The sequence below is a fragment of the Ptychodera flava genome, chromosome 4 (genome assembly GCF_041260155.1).
Source record: "Ptychodera flava strain L36383 chromosome 4, AS_Pfla_20210202, whole genome shotgun sequence".
NCBI lineage: Eukaryota > Metazoa > Hemichordata > Enteropneusta > Ptychoderidae > Ptychodera > Ptychodera flava.
In genome coordinates, this window is record NC_091931.1 from 23,415,431 (window position 1) to 23,434,889 (window position 19,459).

The 19,459-nt window shown below is 38.0% G+C and overlaps 1 protein-coding gene across 1 annotated transcript; it reads right to left on the reverse strand.

The window, feature by feature from the left end:
• Positions 1 to 630: 630 nt before the first annotated feature.
• Positions 631 to 13,955, reverse strand: LOC139131217 (gamma-aminobutyric acid receptor subunit beta-like). The gene is made up of 8 exons (XM_070697191.1): positions 13,712 to 13,955; positions 13,324 to 13,418; positions 10,863 to 10,930; positions 8,842 to 9,059; positions 6,742 to 6,824; positions 5,580 to 5,711; positions 4,546 to 5,000; positions 631 to 3,367 (listed from the first exon to the last, which is right to left on the reverse strand). Exons 1-8 carry the CDS (start codon positions 13,807 to 13,809, stop codon positions 2,969 to 2,971), a joined length of 1,548 nt encoding a protein of 515 aa, XP_070553292.1. The 5' UTR covers positions 13,810 to 13,955; the 3' UTR covers positions 631 to 2,968.
• Between the last annotated feature and the right edge of the window lie 5,504 nt (positions 13,956 to 19,459).

Sequence of the window (19,459 nt, forward strand, 5' to 3'; positions counted from 1 at the left end):
TGTACGTCGGCCTACTTAATGTACCGTTTTGTGATTCTTCATTTGTCTACGTCTCTCATGGATTGATAAATGAATTGTTAACCGATCATCGGCTTTTCAGTCAAATCATATAGTGTTGAACTTCTACAGCCTTTTACAAAATTAAAGTTTTGCAAAAGATTGTGCGCACGTTTAACGGAATTTTTTAATTGAATAAACAACGAAATAATAACGTTAACTTTTTAGTATGTGGCTCTCCTTACCCAACTCCCATTCAGTTCCTTTATCCACGTCTGTCTCTGTCTCCTTCACTCCTTCTAGCCCCCTTCTCTGCCCGTCAACCCCCTGATCTATCATTGTCTGTTTCTCTAAGTGCCTTATTGTACATCTTTCTTTATCTGTCTGGATTCTCTCCCTCCCTCCCTCTCCCCCCACTCTCTCTCTCTCTCTCTCTCTCTCTCTCTCTCTCTCTCTCTCTCTCTCTCTCTCTCTCTCTCTCTCTCTCTCTCTCTCTCTCCCTCTCTCCGCATGTTGGTGCGGTATGTAGAAATGAGTACGAGTTCACTATAGAGTGTGTTGAGTTCTGCAACAGTAAGAATCTGATGTAGCAGTCGCAAAAATAAGACGTGAAGAGACAAAATGAAATCGATCTCGTTTGAAATTTGAGTAAAAATTTATTCGAGCTCTAGTAACATGTTCTTCAAACTGTCTGTATCCTGTCGTTAACAGAATCTCGCAAATGTACGTCTTGCACTTTTGTTCCTGTGTGATAAGAATAACACTGTTGTAGTAAATCTCACATAATTACACGTGTATGAGCCTATTGACGCCATCTTACGTGTAGTGTTTTCTTCGTTTCATGGTCTTATGTATAATTATACAGGGTGAGAGGTCACAGATATAGGGTTAGAATTGCAAGCATTTCCCAAGACTGCCTATCATCAAATGAAATTTAAGACAGGATCATGGTAAGAATCCATTTTTTCAACCTGTGTCAATTTCCAAACTAGGCCCTTGCAATGTCTTTACAATTCATTCTACCAACGATTGCAGTAAATGCGAGACTATGTCGACACACTTCCCTCTCAAGGACTACGACATGTAAGCATACGTGAGAATAGTGGATAAACCTGAAGAAAACTGGTTCTTATCCTCCTTACGGTAGAAATCAATGCTTGCCTGATAGTGTCTCTATCGGCCCACTGAATAACTACAAACATGTATGTACCTCTTAATTGAGCTACATGTATAATGTAACCCCTCGCGGTCCATAATTGACGAAAGCAAACTTTGCACATTATGGAGTGCAAAGTTTGCTTTCGTCCATAATGGACCGCGAGGAGGTACATTATGGCTATTGTATCATAGTTTTGACAATGCAAGTGAGTTTGTAGATGTAGAAAACATCCGGGACCACAACGCTGCATAATCGGAAACATTATCAGTAACAATCTTTGAGGATTCACTAGTATTGATAAAGCTATAATATAATAAAACATAATTTGTTGAATTGTACCGTCGTTTTGAATTGGCCTCGCATTCTGCTGTCTCATTACCGAACGACATTACCTTTAAAGACATTCCTAAAGTCGTTAATCATTCCACACAATATCGAGAAAATCTAGCTCACGCTAAGAGCAATTTCGTCATCGCTTCTTCTCTCCTTTTTGATTTCTGACAATAGTGTTCTTTTTGTACGAATGAATTTATCAATTTATATATACAATATGTGAGGATACACTATTCATATATAAAATATTTTGTGAAATGACGTAAGCTCCAAAGCTATGTACAATAAAAAATAGCCCGAAACGGTCAGCTCCTGTATGGTCCGTTTAAACGTAAGACCAAATACTATGTATGGAAGATTTGTAATTCACAACGATTCGGGAACCTAGGTTATTGGATAATCCACAGTTGACAAAAGTAAGCTATTTACAATTCATTAAACAGGAAAGATACTCGTCGAGAAAGTTATGTGTTTGATCCTTAACGACATGGAAAGTGTACGCCACTTACAAGAATGTATAGTATTGGATATTTTGATCAATAATTTCTTTACCAAGTGGAAGTTTAAAACCTGGGACACAATGTGGACAATTAACAAATACTGAGTCAGAATCCATTAGTAGTGGTAGTAAAAGCTTGTACTCTCGTTCCTAAACATCTTCACCGTATAAATCTCAACCAATGGATAAACTATTTGAAATCTGAGAAGTCATCCCTTGAAGATTAAAGACGCATGTGAACGCAAAGGGTTACGGATTTGCGTTTCGTGCAGAATTGTGTGGCTCGTATGACTTTCGAATTGAGGAAAACCTTACTTCATGTAACAGAGAGTTCAAAAGCTCATATACTGTTCACTTCTCCTCCTGACACAGCACTATTTACGAAGCGTGATTCCGATCATCTTTTCCTTCGTCCGCGCCAAGGAACGTCACGGCCTGTAAACCAAGCTATCGAGTCGTACTTTAAGAACCTACTAGCTGCTGCTTATTTCAGTCATGCATTAAGGACACGGTTTCCAAGGCGAGTAAAACAGTTTCTCTAATCTGTAAATAGGTTTTTAACCAAACCTCTTCAAGGTACATTTGTAGATGTATCAATTCAAGCTATAAAACAAGATGATGCCTGCCTTACGTACAATTCCCCAGCTACTCATATTCTTTTGGGGGTTCATGTGGAATGCAGGCGTCTGGCTAGTCGACTGCGTTTTCATATGTAATCGTACATTTCTCCCCTGTATAATGATTGCAAGTCGTGTTAGAGGTTTAAACATCATCATAGAAATCCATGTATGCATGTTATTCTCCTCGTTTAGGCTATCGTTATAACAATTTCGGGATAAGTAGTCTTTGAATCGCTTCAACTTTTTCTTTGTGAATTTCGCATTCTATTCCCTTTGATGATGCTTCGGTCACTCTGCGTACTACGTGCAGTTTTCATCTCTCTTGGATGGTCTGTCATCGCCTCCCATCACTGACACCTTTCAGTTAGATTGTGCATCTCGGGCGAGCAATTCCTCAAAAGTGAAGTCGGTCACAGTGAGGTAATAACTCCAGTAGACGACGTTTATGACAACGAAAGTCATTGGAAACAGCACCCGGGAATAGATGTCGATCTTGCTGGCCGGCAGGCCCATAGTCTTAATATCTTTCAGTTTGTAGCGTATTCGTCCCAGCACACCGCGAGACTGCTGCGGAAAGGCGAAATTCGAGGCTATCTGCTGAACAAAGTTGCCTTGCAGGTTGTTGTTACCGTTCGTCGCTGGGTCGTTGTTGGAGGGCGTGCTTGTTATGTGGTATTCCACCTCGCAATCGTCTGGGTCGTCGGGGTCAAGAGCCGACATTTCTACCTCGTTGATTTCCCTGCATCTTGTCGGCTCCTCCTGTTAATGTAAAATATTACAGTGGGAATTTTTATCGCCACGTGTTTATGATACCAGCACGTTCATCATATCATATGTAAACTTGCAGAGCTTTCATTTAAGGTAGAATGCGCCTCGGGGACAGCTACATGTATAAGTCTCTCAAACTTTTACAATATTCTTTTGGCCTACCATTTATGGGGCTCATTTTGAAGCTTATTGAGTAAATATGTTTCATCAGCTCAGTTTTGTGAAAATAGGATATTTTATTTTCACCTGAACAGATAACACATCGATTGCTGCCATTTTGAGTTTCAAATATCGGTAAATATTGGGTAATTTGTGTTTCTAGTACCAAAATTTGCACGGTGACCTCTACTTTTATTCTTGTTCTTGAACGAATTTGGTTTAAAGATTGTTTGATGAAAGTTCGAGCGAAAGTTTAAGACTTTCATTTTCGAGGCACAAACTACCTTAAAACAATTCGGACTTCCACATTGATCATTTGTAGGCAGGCAATCACAATATCGTGTAGAGATGTATTACTTAGGGTCTTATCAAATTGAATAAACTTTTAAGAAATTATATCACCACTGTAAATGGTTGCAAATCACTGACTTACATTCGGGAGATCACTTATAAAATAAAGTGCGCCGCCAATGTCAACCATGTTCGGTGGTACTGACTTTCTAAACATGACTGACAAGCCTAATTTATGCAGATTTTCGATGGCCGAGGTATGATAAAGATCACCTATAGACAGGAATGACGTTTGCAAGATGTTTTCGAACTTCGACAATACTTAAAAAAAAGACAAAGCTTCAGTTGAGAGGTATTTTGTAGGAAAAGGGGCCTGTCAACTGCTGTCTGGAAAACCTTGTTTGGACACCGCATCAAGGAATATGTCACTCTAACCGTGTAACAATATCATGGAACCGCGTTGAAAGTGTCGTTTTCTTCAGGTATATCTTTCTTTATCCCTGTCCTAAAATGTATTGAAACCATACCTCTCTTTATTGCTGTCCTATAAATGGATCGAAACCATGTTCAAACACTTTATGCTTTCGTGCCATAAGAGTGTGTATGTAACGGTATATTTTGTTCCATGATCCTTCGTTTTGAAAAATATTTTCGATATCTTTTCGGTTGTTGTTCTGTTAATATTGACAAACTATAGATCTTTGTGAACGTCTACTCACTGTGTGTTTATGTTCAGGTGCCTTGTAGAGATTGTTGCGAGTATTTCCCTGTTGCTCCATCATGGCCGCCGGGTTCATTTCGATGTCTCCTGACTCGCGGCTCAGCTTCTTCTGCTTGCGTGCCTCCTGGTAGCGGGCCTTGTTGAAGTAGCTGACGGTGGCGTACTCGATCAGCGAGGCGAACACGTAGAGGAAGCACATCTCCAAGAAGACGTCGATGGCCTTGACGTAGGAGATCTTCGGGAGGGAGCTGTTGGTGGCGGCCATGATGGTTGCCATGGTGAGCACGGTGGTGATCCCCAGGGCAACTCGTGCCGGCGTGGCGTTGCGGTTGACGAAGAATGACACCCAGGACAGAACGACAATAAGCACGGATGGGAAGTAGGTCTGGATCAAGTAGTACGACAGGTTGCGTACGAAGTAGAAATCAGCGATGAGTTGAGTGTAGTTGCCAACTGAAAGAAAATAATTGCATCATAATCGTACATATTTTGTAAGATATGGAAATAATATGAAAAACAATGCCAATTCCATACATACAGTATTTTTGTGTCAAACGATAATCGCATTTCATCGCTCGACAATTTGGTTAATAAACTGTGTACAGATGCGCTTTCGAACGCAAAGGTTACTCGCTATCGTCCTTATGATTAATAAATTAATTCTATGTACACAGGGCCGAGGGACCATTTAATTCAATGTGTGAAACAAGCTCGTACGCACCGCTTTGGCATAAAATATCATTTTACGAGTCTCATGAGCTGAAATGCACTAGTTATCTAGTTCAAAATTGGAATATGTGTCACATCTGTGTACGTGGGGATTTACCATTTGTAATGCATGATTAGTTTAAGGTGAATGTTTTTAACGCTTACAGCCATTCAATATCTGATTCTTTATATATATATATATATATTATATATATATATATATATATATATATATATATATATATATATATATATATTATATTATATATATATATATAAAAAAATTTTGAATGGGTAATTGAGTTGGACTAACGTGTAACTTACCCATGTAAATCGCGCTGTATTTTCGGCTGTTATATCCCAGAACCGAAAACTGAGGTAATTCTATGCCTTCCGTTAGACTCACCGGTGTCTCAGAAACCCATCGGTAATCGATATCTCGAGTAGTATACGCATCTAAGAGACATAAGAAAAATAAGTCAGGGGTATCAGACAGGTAAGAGAAACGATCATATAAGAAACAGTTTCCGAAAGAGTTTGGAAACATGACGTTTAAAATATTTTGTCAATATATTAGAGAGGTTAAGATCGCACCTATAGCGAGCGGGATGCATTGCATAGTGGCACTTGTCTGACTCACACAGTCGCATTATCTGGAGAACTTGGCTTTAGTCTATCAGGTAAATAGAACACAGTGACAAAAACTTGAAATACTGAAATTTTAAGTCGTGATTGAACAACAGTAGAAAGCCATTTTGATATAACAAACGACAATGTTAATTTCAGAAGCCTGAATTTCATCAGCATAGCAACGTCCGCCGTCCGCTGCGATTCCACTGCAGGAGGTACTTTGGCTTTGTTCAGTGCAGCTTTGCATCTGTTTTTATCTAAAAATTATCTCAAAAATCAGACGGCAATCGATAAAAATGAGAGCAATAGTACAAAACGAAAGACGTTATTTAACATCAAGTCTACTACCGTAACGAAGCGAGCGAAAAAATTGCTCTCGGAAAAGGTGTACGTGAAAAGAGATCGTTTCACGAAGAAACTGCCAAACGACGAAAGAACGCGTGACACCATCAGAACATGATGAGAGCGCGCCGAAAGTGATGACGTATGCGTCCACATTTCGTTCACATATGCAATGTATGTATGTATGTATGTATGTATGTATGTATGTATGTATGTATGTATGTATGTATGTATGTATGTATGTATGTATGTATGTATGTATGTATGTATGTATGTATGTATCTATGTATGTATGTATGTATGTATCTATGTATGTATGTATGTATGTATGTATGTATGTATGTATGTATGTATGTATGTATGTATGTATGTATGTATGTATGTATGTATGTATGTATGTATGTATGTATGTATGTATGTATGTATGTATGTATGTATGTATGTATGTATGTATGTATGTATGTATGTATGTATGTATGTATGTATGTATGTATTTTTACACAAAAATACTCACAGCTCTCAAGTACGAGGGAACATTTCTGTTGATCAAACGGAAAATATTTCAGGTCCATAGGGCAACTCGCCAGTATCGAAATTCTGCAAAGTTAAGAAGAAAAAAGATATTAAACTGCAAAATGAAACAAAAGATTTGACCTTTCATTTAAAGTAACGGTACAAACCAAACAAAGCTATCTGTGAAAAACAGACAGGGATTTCAACGAAAGACTTTTTAAAAGACATCCTTGGCAAATGTAAATGACGCAATTGAATATTTGGGTAAACAGAGTTCTATTAGCAATTTTATCAAATGTGACATCAAGAAATTAACATGTAATGCCACGATAATCGATCTGTGCTAATTAATCAGTGAGTTTTGTTTTATTTCAGGACACGTTTAAGGAAATTGGCTTATTTATTTGTTTTGACCGGAGTAATGGGCAGATTTGCTGCAATTGCTGACGTAAAGACACACTCGAGACTCGCTTGTTTATTCGATCTGCCCCAGTTGGCACTGTTCACGCTGAGATGACTCCAATGATCACCGTTTGCCCGAAGAAGCAAACCGTGGATAGCTTTTGAATTACACGCTTGCTTGCCTGCAGCAGTCATTAATAGGGCAGATTACATAGCGGACATTTTACAAAATGAAATGAAGTACATAATGGGGCTTATCTAGACTATTAATTACAACAATTAAGGCGTCCAACATTAAAACCAAAGGCAAACACTGATTAACTAATACATATTAACTAAATGATGATATCACAAACAAAAGGAAGGTCACGCCACTGTAAAATATTACATAAAGGCTATCAGGGTTGACTCCACATTTCTGTAGTTATTCTCTGTAACTATTGTGTAACTCTGTGTATTTTTCGCACCCATTCATTGATGTTAATGCTATATATCAAAGAGCAAGTTACCTCGTATTAAAGCGCATAGATGGTGCCCGTAGAGTTACATGGGCTACCGCTTTAGGAATTTTTTGGATATGGTTTTGATATAATTTGGTAAGAAATACGTGTTGGAGACGCTAATATATACTTGATAAATTTCATGTTAAAAGACTGGCATCAGAGCTTGATGAATTGCACGAGATGAATTGTTTATCGTGAGTTCAAGTCCAAGCTTGAACACGAAAAATACTTGGATCAACGGAATTATAGCCCAAGACGATTTTAAGATAATTTTCGCTGTTCAACGCATAAAGTTCATATGGAAATCGGTCGTCACCTTAATTTACCGGTCGAACAGAGAGAATCTGTGTGTACGGTAAAAGATGTTAAAATAACTCGACTGCAGTTTATCTTTCTGTGTCCACTGTACGAGGAAAGTAGCAACTTACCGTTTGAATAGGGATTAAATTTAGAAGGGAATTATACTCTTTTTCAAGTTTAATCACCACAAACCAAATACAGTCTCTCACCTGTCATATTTTATTAAATGCATTCAAGGGACGGGCAGTTATACTAGATTTCCCAGGGATCTAGAATTTGTATATACCGGTACATTTAATTTTACGATTTAATTGTTGTATTGTAATAATACACGATTTACCTTGGGTATTTTTATTTTCCATCTAATTTACAGTTACAGACAAACTAACTTTTGTATTTATCTCATTATTAAAACTGTGTGTGATTGGCTGAGGCCCTGCACTGCTGTATAAAGAAAGCTAAAGTTATGAGACCTTTAAGTTTTCTTTCAACGTATCTGCGATAATTATCGACGTAAACCGTGCGCAGGGGATAATTTGTACAAACACTACCGTCTCGTCCTTTTGAGTGGGACTGTGTTTAATTATGCTTGAATTGTGCCGAGTCCTGAATAGGTTAACACCGCTCAGGAGATTGGACAAAGTGAAGAAAGTATTGGGCAACCGACGGTGAAACACACTCAGCTTTATTTATCAGCCTTTACATGCTTGATAATGCAGTATGCCGGTATACCTCGCGTTAACATGGACAAACTTCAAGCTGGAATGATAAAAGCCGCACACTCTCGCAATTAGGCAATTGTGATACCAATCCCAACATCCTATTCGATGATGGATTCGTGAAATCCATCTACAATCTTAACTTTCAGACAACGCCCACACAAGGGTTTCTGTTACCTCGTACTGTACAGCACCCGGCCGTTTGGCGATATCCGTACGAGCGAATTTGGGTTTGTGACCTGGTGAAAATACGCATTCTTTTCGTTGACAAAGTAAGTGTCTGGTAGCCACAGATGGTTGAGGACGTCGGCGTTTAGGTACAAGTCGTCTGGCAAACTAAACTTCAGCCTGTTGTCGTACCAGAGTTGGCGGAAATAGAAGTCCAGCTTGTACTCCTGCGCAGTGGGAAGGAAACGTGGGTATCATGAGGTGCTGTATGTGGTATTGAAACACAGGGTAATAAGCAGCGGTGTGAGTTATAACCAGTTTTATTGCATTTTCAAATTATGACAGCCCTGCATTATAGATTTTATCTCTACCATGTCTGTGGGAGCTTTGGGAATCTGCTGCATAATACACACAAGAAAGCTTGGATTCTTGGAAGAATATGTGCCACTGGATGAGCACGTGCATAGACAAGACTTGAAATGACGTCATTATGTAATGGACTGAAATGTTGTAGTTTATATCTTTGCGAGCTCGTCGAGATTTGTACCAAATGTGACAATAAGTATCTTATTTAACAATCCTATATAACCACCGGTTTGAACAAGTAAAAGCTTAATTGCTTTTCCTCTGTATGAAAATTGACATGCTCTGTGACAAAATAAACTTAAATGTGAAATCCCGTGACACGGACACGCTTCTCAGTGAAAATTTTCCAACGCGGGAAGTGATCTTGGCTGTGTAGAAATTTTTTTGGGTACTTGTTTACGATAGGGCGTTCTGCATCTTGATATAGCAGACATCTCAGCAGAGAACACTCTGATACAAGAAAGTGGCATGGCAATTCTTAGCGGGTACATAGTGATCAAACGAACCCTCCTCATTGATACATATAAAACAGTATCCCACAACTCCTATAGGAAACGGAACGTCCCCGACCCGGGGCAAACATTTTTATTCCATGATGGAAGTATATTGAATGAAAAAGAACATTGCTCCATTAAAAAAATCGATTTCGCATGCTTAATAATTGATGAATTAGATTCTAATAGCCATAAATTTTATATGCGCACGAGCGATTGCATTCATGGAGGCCTAAATTGTTGCGTGATTCATATAAGTTAATGTCTATATACATCCTGGTAAACCATCCACAAATACATTACTGCTCACCAATGATGGAATCGTGTCAGTATTCAAAGCTTGCTATCTATCAAGCTTTCATATATCACGTGCATTCATGCTCGAGCTCAATTTTTACATTGACTATACTTTCAAAACTATCTACATGTAGGTGTTTGGAAACGCCATACCATCAATACTTAATGAATTGGAAGAGGGTACAGACTTTTGGCACAAAAATGTTGGCACCAGAGAGGCAAATTAACTATCATTGCATTGTATTTGGAAATTCAAAATGGCCGCCATCCCTCCGGTGTTAATTTTAATGGGAAAAATAAATTTTCGATTCGAAAACCTAAAATGTGAAAAGTTTTCTCAACCCAGGGGCTTTAAAATGATTCCCCACTAGCGGTAGACCGGAAACGTTTTGCAAAATTTAGCAGTCTGCATATTTGTGCAAAGACGCATATGCATTCTTCATTAAACCATACATTACTTTGTTACTTTTAATACCGCTTTGACATTGAGCACTGGAATTACATGTATGACCATCTTCAAGAGGTGAAATTTTTAGTTTCGTCTTCATTAATGCTCTTCATCTAGACTTAAGAGTTGTATTCGTAAGTGGTAAAACTACGCATTACACAGACTGAACGTACGAAAGTTGAACCAGGCATGCTTATCGATCGCGCATGCGTATACACAAAGGAAAAAAAATCAATAATACCAAAGTAAAGTGTTCGATTTCACGTGTAGGTAAGCCATAAATACTTCCGTTCATCGACAAACACCTTTGTAACCGAGAAATTGGACTTATTTTCAATAAAAGAACATTTAGGGAAAGCAAATATAAAAAAACAGAGACACATTTAGCATTTCTCAAGTTTTTCTACAGGTCGTAATTTACATACCATAGATGTTGCCACGATGGGTCCCAGATTGTATACCAACATGGACACGTTCACAAGAACTGGCGTTCCTGTAAGTCACAGAGAAAATGAACCAGTAAAAGAAGATTCAAATCACGTGATATGTGTTCCCTGAAGATTAGTAGACAGAGATAGCACTTGGAAGTAATTGCTGGTAACCTAGGCAGTCGTTCGGGTTTCGGGTACTAGGGTTAGAGATAAGGTATATTATAGCTGCAGCCCCCTAGGAACGCGACCTTTCGTTCGCATCAAAAGGTTTGTGAACACTGCAGTTCTTTACTCTCGATGCCTTCTGATTAAAAACAAACATGTGCTTACAAAGCCTGGAGAAATAAGTTTAGAGCAGACTTGAATCGTACAGAAGAATACCTTTGATTGAATTTGACCAAGCGGGCTATTTCCTCTCAAGCTTGATGAATTCCATTGAAAGTGTCTACCCGTAGGCTTTTCAATGAAGCTGTATTAAAAACCTTTCATATATATATTTTTTATTTTGATGTCAATTGAACCGACCGCTTCTTTCAATTAACATGCAGAATCGTCAGACTTATAGCGACATTTTCGTACCATGTGTTTAATTTACAGCGTAGTCTCTTTAAATCTCTGCGCTGCTTATTGAAAGCACTGAATTATGGCGCACTCGGAGTCCTGTGTGTAATTTGGTCACCACCGTCGAATACTCTTTGTTGTTCCCGGTAATGATGAAGGTTGATAGCAAACGTGACCGAACAATTGGAAGCAGGCGATGCAGTTTTCACTCACTACTAATATCTTTTACTGAAGATTCGACATTGAAAACATGGCCATCTTTGTGCTGAATTACGGTTTAATCGGAAAGACTTCTATGATGAATCTAATTAGAGAGGCATAACTACAGTTAATGCGTTCAGACATATCTAAATATTCGAAGCTTTGAAATCATAAAAAGAAGGAAGAATGACATAATTCTGTGATTTTCTCAACTGTAAAGGTGTTTATTATTAATATAATTTGTACTAAAATAGGCACATTCATAGATAGATACATATATAGATACGTAATTACAAAGATAGATAGATAGACAGACAGACAGACAGACACACACAATGATACATACAATGATACATACATACATAAACATACATAGATACATAGATACATAGATACATAGATACATACATACATACATACATACATACATACATACATACATACATACATACATACATACATACATACATACATACATACATACATACATATTTCATCTATATGTACGTATATTTTCATTAATTCATTCACTCACACATGCTGTTTTTCTCCATGATGTCATGGGGAGGTCAGAATATCGAATTTTACACGCAACGGTGACCACAAGCAATAGAACTTGCAACGACAGTGATGGTATATTGTTGTATGCTAATCAAGTGGAATCGTCGATTTCTTTGCCTGCGGTCGTCAACAGAATAATTAATCGACATGTCACAGAAACTCTTTAACAAGTGTCATGGCTTAATTAAATTCTGAGAAGCCTATGCCCAAGCGCGCGCTTTAGGATGTATTCAGTTTACCGGACATCACTTTAGAGAACGAAGTAGGTCATTCACTTTACGGCAGTGCTCGAACTCCTCACAAATTATCATAATTAGTTTCCCCGGCGTACTGCAGTCACGATGTTTGACTGGTCTTGTAATTGGATTTACAGTGCCAGATATGAAAAGAAAACGTTCATTAGGCAGGAGACTGGAAATTTTCATACAAAACGACCATATGTGCTTCAGCAGCAGACCGTATATCATAGCCGATTTGTTTTCTGATATTAGTTATAGTGTGCAGTGGAAGCTGCCGAATATAACGGTGCTACCAATCACATCAAGGTTTACTTTTTTATTGCAATACCCTTTTTATGATCAAGCTTAACCGTTTACTACTTGAGTGGTGTGGCTGCAGCGATAAAATTATTCAACATTGATCTTTTTACAGTAAATTTCCGAACTTGCTGTGCTCTGTATAAAATCACGATGAAGTAATCTGTTGTCAATTTTGTATGTTCGAAGCAAAAATTGCATCAGCAATAATTTTGTTCTAATTCACAGGCTATCTGTATTTCACACAATTTCCACTCAACAGCCAGGGCGTGCTGACATATGTAACTGTATAGAGATGTATATATCTTCTCGATACACGGTTGCCTCCTCATCCCGACTTCTCTGCCCATTCTGGCGAAAAAAACCCCGCCATCCTCGATCGGCTGACCTGTCTAATCAGTTTCATTTGCGTTTTCCACGCGTATGTGTGCGGGTGTACATGCACTTCGCATTGTGTACCAGGGACCGAAAGTGCAACGTACTCGGGAGCGCGGTGTAGATCGAAATGGAGGCACAGTTGTGACAAGGGACGCGAACCTTTCCCAGGCGATGATGTGGACCGTGTTCCATCAATAATTCATACGGCAAATACTTACCTCCGTAGTTTGGCCTCAGTCTTTTATCGTACCCATCAAGGAGTCCGTTTAGGACCTTGGTGACATTTGCAATCCCCTCGTCGGCATCGCTGTCGCTTTGGTTAGGTATGGAATAAAGAGAATTAGAGCAAAAAGTGATAAAACACGTGTAATTGGAAAAAAAAGAACAAGCCGAATCCCGGTTGATGAATCGGACTAATGTACACGCGTGCATGGCGACAGCATGCAAAGAGAAGCTACAACACAGTAGTAGCTCTGATAGACGGAGTACACAGCGCGTCCATACATAACTGCCATGTACTTGTAAGCCATTGCTGTTATCGGCCTACATACACGTATATAACTATAGATTGTGCGTCATATAGTATTCGCAGTAAAGCGACATTACCTGTTGTTTTCTTCTTGGCCGGCGACATGACAGGGACACCAAGCAAGCGAACTGACAACCAAACAAATGAGTAAAGGCCTCGAAGATTTGAGGAACATGTTTGTCCTCGAACCTCTCTCCTCCAACTCTCCGAGGTATCAGCGGTTAATAGATCCAACACCGTCTGTTAGACATTCGGCAAGCTGAGAGAAAAGCTCGACTGCCGTAACATCTTTCCAGCGAAGAAAGGTTCCCCTTGTCGATGTTATCGATTCTGGCTCTATTGCTACACTTTAAGCGTCCAATGACAGCGAAGTGAACGCTGGGAAATCGATGTGAATGTTCGCAGTCGAGTGGGGCGGTATTGTTATTCTTATTTGCGCATTTCGCACAGGTATGCAGCTGCGCAAAGTGTAATCTTTCGCTTGGATTGGCCGCCGCTACACAATTAAAATAAGTCCCCGCTCCGATTCCTCCAGAATGATGACACTATCTAATAAACGTGATGAAGTCAATATATTTAAAACGACTCAATCATTTCGAAACCACATAGTCTATTTTTTCTGGCTCCGCATGGCTGTTCTTCTTACATGTATATAATATCATGCGGTCAAAAAACACACTTCCGGTATGTCCACAGACGATGATTTTGATCCAGCGGTTTCACTGACAAGACAAGGTGTTTTATAACCAGGTAATATATAAAAATTTAACTCTTAAACGCGGAACAACATAAAAACCTAGTTAATAAGCAATACGACAGCATACTACTATATTCAATCTCCTATTAAGAAATACATGTTACCAGAGAGAGAGAGAGAGAGAGAGAGAGAGAGAGAGAGAGAGAGAGAGAGAGAGAGAGAGAGAGAGAGAGAGAGAGAGAGAGAGAGAGGGGGCAGGGAGAGGGGTGTCTTTGGAAGCATAATATACATTGTATTACTGTACACGTTATGATGTGTTTTTTTGTTGAATTGCATGTAGTTTAATGCCAGATCATTTTTTAATTCTTACTTTTTTGTTCATCCAAAGAATGTTCTCAGGCAGTCAACGGATTTATATTCCAACGAAGCTCCCTCAAAGATTTAATTTTTCGAATTTAACTTGATAACGGTAAAGCCAGACAACAAGTAAGCAATTAGCATAGCTAGCGATGTTCGTTCCGTTCCTTAGCGAGGATTGGAGGTTGTCTCATCGATTTATTTTCCCATATGTTGAATGTACAGTAACATGTGATAATATTTTCCATTATTTTGTTTTCTATGTCAAGTGCATGTTCTTGCTTTACTCTCCAAACGACGTTTGAAACACCCACTGTTTACTTTGTCAACACAACGTCCACACGTATATGCGTCGACACTGTTGCTGTTTACGCTTGAATCCTAGAATTCTAGTCCGGACCAGAATTCACCTGTCATCAAATTGAATGAATGCAGTATGCTCAAAGAATGTACAGGCTGGGTTGACAAGCTGAATACAGTGTATATTAACGTGCCTTGGAGAGTAGAACAAGAAACTGTAGTTGACATTAAAGACAAAGATAGTGAAAAATAGTCATCAAAACTTGCAGATCTTGACTTCAATATGGGTGATATGAACTTCCTGAATGATTATAACCAAGGGCAAATTGGCAAATTTTTTTTGTCCTTGAAGTTTGTTTAGACTTATCATACAGATCAATTTTGATCAAGTTGATCAAAATTGGACAATATATATACAAGCAAAACATACATAAAGGACTGTCTCGGTCGAAAAATATCGACCATGATTATGAGTGGGTGTGATCATGGCGGGGTAATAGACAGTCGGCGATTGCATCACAAACAAAAATGAATCCGTTGATTTATGGTTGCATGATACCTTAGTCTGCTTTTCATACTTACTGTGAATACTGTAGGCCCAGACTCAGGACTGATAAGCTTAAATAGGAAAGCACTTGCATTTGACTAGTCATTATCGTGTTTAATTTGATGAAGGCTTAATATCACGAGCAAATCGCTTCATAGAATATTGAGTATGGAATTTTGATGTGTGAGTTATGGTTAGCGCTTGCACAGAGTTCAGCTATTAATTTGAATACTTGTTGGCTCATCGAAACTCGCGATTACATTGAGTTTTCAATTTGATAAAACATTTCAGCAAAAATATCTGAAACGAACGTAGGATCTAAGAAAATACGATGGTATATATATATATATATATATATATATATATATATATATATATATATATATATTAGTAAACAGATAGATAAATAAATAGAGAGATAGATAGATAGATAGATAGATAGATAGATAAATAGATAGATAGATAGATAGATAGATAGATAGATAGATAGATAGATAGATAGATAGATAGATAGATAGATAGATTATTAAACGCCCTGCCTCTGGTGTGTCTGTCTGTCTGTCTCTGTCTGTCTGTCCCTGTACGGTGTGTCTGTGTCTGAATATTCAACAAAGTAATGGTATCGTGCAAAATGATATAATTATAAATTCTATGATGATACAACGACTGTATAGAGTGCACAATGGATTGCGGCCTCATTTGCGTATAAAATACGGGAGCATATCAGCTCATATATTGTTGTTTATTAATACCAGCCAACGCCTTTTTCCGCTTTGACTGGAGCAGTCTATTTTATATGAATCAATGGCGTTAGACGAATTGGACTGATCGAGACTCGGCCGTATAGAATGTACTAGTATTTGCTTGTGTTTCAATCTTCCAATCAATCTGGCAACGTGGTTTACCATTAATAAGCTTACCCATCATGGAACAATGTCGGGATAATTGTATGGGTGAACAAAATTGACCTTATCTTATTATCGATAATTCTTTTCGGATAAAAAACGAGAGATGCGCAATAAGACTTTTCGTGTATAGATATTTGATATCCGAAAAACAACAGGCAAACATTATATTTACTTCTCTGTCCTGTCACCGCCACACACTCTTTTAAAATCGCCGCAATATTGATTAGCAGTAGACTGCCATATGATTAAAGATTTATAATTCGTATGCTATTCCTCCTTTAACTCGTATAATTAGGAAACATCAATTATTCCTTCGGTTCGTTTTCCTCGCTGTGATCGACCTTTCAAGTGCAGAACTGTTATGTGTGCCTCGCAGTTTTACTTTTCTACGATGCTGTCAAACAGCAGTCCTATACAAGCCAGTCAATACAGCGTTACATGAAAACAAACTAGTAGTACACATTACATACTTTATATATACATTATTTTTATCAACAATATATATATATATGTTGTATTTGTCTACATTATATATATATATATAAATATATATATATATATTATATATATATATATATATATATATATATATATATATATAAACATATTTATATATATAAGAAGTGGAAGGATTCTTAGCTCAACACTTATATATGTATGATAGGGAGGAACCATTCTATTTGTAGGTGGTGTTAAAATTTGATAAATAATATATATATGTGTATATATATATATATATATATATATATATATATATATAATATATATATATATATATATATATATATATATATATATATATATATATAATGTCAGTCGCCCTTATGAGATTTGATCTGTATTTCCGCTCATCGTCTCCCTTCGGGAATAGCTAGTGAGAGGGCGTCGGGAAAAAGGAACAGTGTAGAGGCACAGAGTCTTCAAAGATAGCATCTGTTTATTCTTAACATGAAGGTTACATACTTGCCAGGCGTTGTCTCTTCTTGCCCGGTATTCGTAAACATACCTTTTATACACAGTGGTTATTTACTTGCAATTAAAATGTAAACTGGTTTCATTATCGTCCGTAATATCATGCCTGATCAGACCCTCTCACGCCGCTACGCCAATATCAATATCCTTTTATATTGTTTGTTTAGGAGTTTTTTACTCATTGGTCACCACGAGAAGGGTAACATAATATAGTAAAGTTGACGTCAAAGTGAATGACCTCTGTGACACCTGACCGGTGTCAAAAATCATTTGACAGAGTTTGTGTCGTGAACATTAATTTCCAATTCTATCGTCAACATTAATCTTACAGAAGCTATCTTTCTGAGCACATTAGTTTTACTTTATAGGAGGCTGGCCAAGTGAAGTTGTACGTATTATCTTGCATGTGAGTAAAAAATTCGCGAGTAATTAATTTTCTTTTTCTCGATTTCATGAATAAATCTAAAGCTGTAGAATTGCCAAAAATCTCAATACAATACAATACAATGCAACACAACACAATTCAATACAATACAATACAAAGAAGGAATTAACTCAAGAACGGATTGTCATTAATCATTGTGCATTATTTATGAAACTAAAATTTACATGCGTAGGCCATTGAACGTGCCTGTTTAAAAGACATACATGTGGAAGTTCGTTCCTAAGCCATAGCTCAAGTTTTACTTGACATGAAAAACGCCAACATCGTGGCATAAGCGTTGGAAAATTACTTCAATTTATTCACGAAAAATTTTAAAGTCTTTTCAATTATTGGTGATAAAAAAACGAGAAACAGGTGCAAACTACGCATTGTTTGAATGTTTAACAGGAGAAGACGCGACCTCGGCATTCCCACTCAGTATCTAATCAATTTTCTTTAATGGAAGTTCAATACTTACCGTTGTCGTCATCCGATTGGCTGTGTCGAGGGCTAGCTCCACACCACCTATAAGTTATCTTAAGAAGCTTATGACCGCAGCTTGAACATGACGTTGTTTTTTAAACCCGTCGACGTGATGAATTGAAACTTCTCTGTACCATTCATTGACTATACAGCTGTATATGCCCCCAAAAGAGTTCTGAAAACATTGGTTCGTACGCAGCCTGTCCGATATTCCCTAAGGTAGATGTTATGGAGATTCTCCACGCCTGTCCCGGTAGTAAAGCTGAAGTGGTTCATTCTTAGCGATGCTGTGTCCCCTCTCGCTAAGTTTTCTGGATCTTTTCATGGAGAAAAAAATCTGAATAAAACTAAAGTGCGAAGCTTCTCTGCCTTCCAATCTTAGTTTTACAATTATGCCTGTACAGTGTATACGTGCAGTATGTCACGATTGTAGTATGAATTATGTTGGTAAAAAGGAAGTTTCTTAGATTAACTCATATCACATGGAAACAATCCTTTAAATACAAAAGTTGCGTGTTTAAATTTTTTTCGATGCGTTTTAAACCGCTTACCTTGAACCATTTTGAGTGGGTGCAAATTCAAAGCATTTCATTACTCTCGCCAAATCTTAAGGCCTTCCCGCGGCGTATAGTGTCCCGCAAACCTTTTTGTGATTGTTCCATTTCTACATACTTCACAGTCAGACCCATTTGTTGATTTAACCTGTTAATTTTGATTTAATAAAGCCCTGAACCTACGGCATTTTGTCTTCCTATAAAAGCAGTGGGTAAGCCCGCTACTTTAGCTGATCTGGCACAGGATGTACTTCAACTTACTAATCAATCAATCAATCAAGAGCGGGCAATAAATAATTACAGAATTCGTCATACTGTGATAGCTATGCTTCCAACTCTCCAAGTCGGGGTTCCGGACCACGTCTCGGTCTGATGCCATTGTGCAGGCGCATTCCCGCTGCACGCTATGAAAAACCGAGCTTCAACGAGAAACTAACTGATAGCTTGTGAAACAATTTTACGGAGAATATAACTTAGACTTCCATTGCGAAAAGAAAAACTCAACAAACCTACTAGTCATTTGACTTCCTCGCGTCGAATTGGTGTAAAAACAGCATCTGGAGGTGTTACATGAATGATTATT

Coding starts and splice junctions, on each gene's coding strand:
- LOC139131217 (XM_070697191.1), bottom strand. CDS start 13,809: ATGTTCCTCAAATCTTCGAGGCCTTTACTCATTTGTTTGGTTGTCAGT. Junction 10,931..13,323: donor ACTGAGGCCAAACTACGGAG/GTAAGTATTTGC, acceptor TGTGACTTACAG/GAACGCCAGTTCTTGTGAAC. Junction 5,001..5,579: donor ATACAGCGCGATTTACATGG/GTAAGTTACACG, acceptor ATTTTCTTTCAG/TTGGCAACTACACTCAACTC.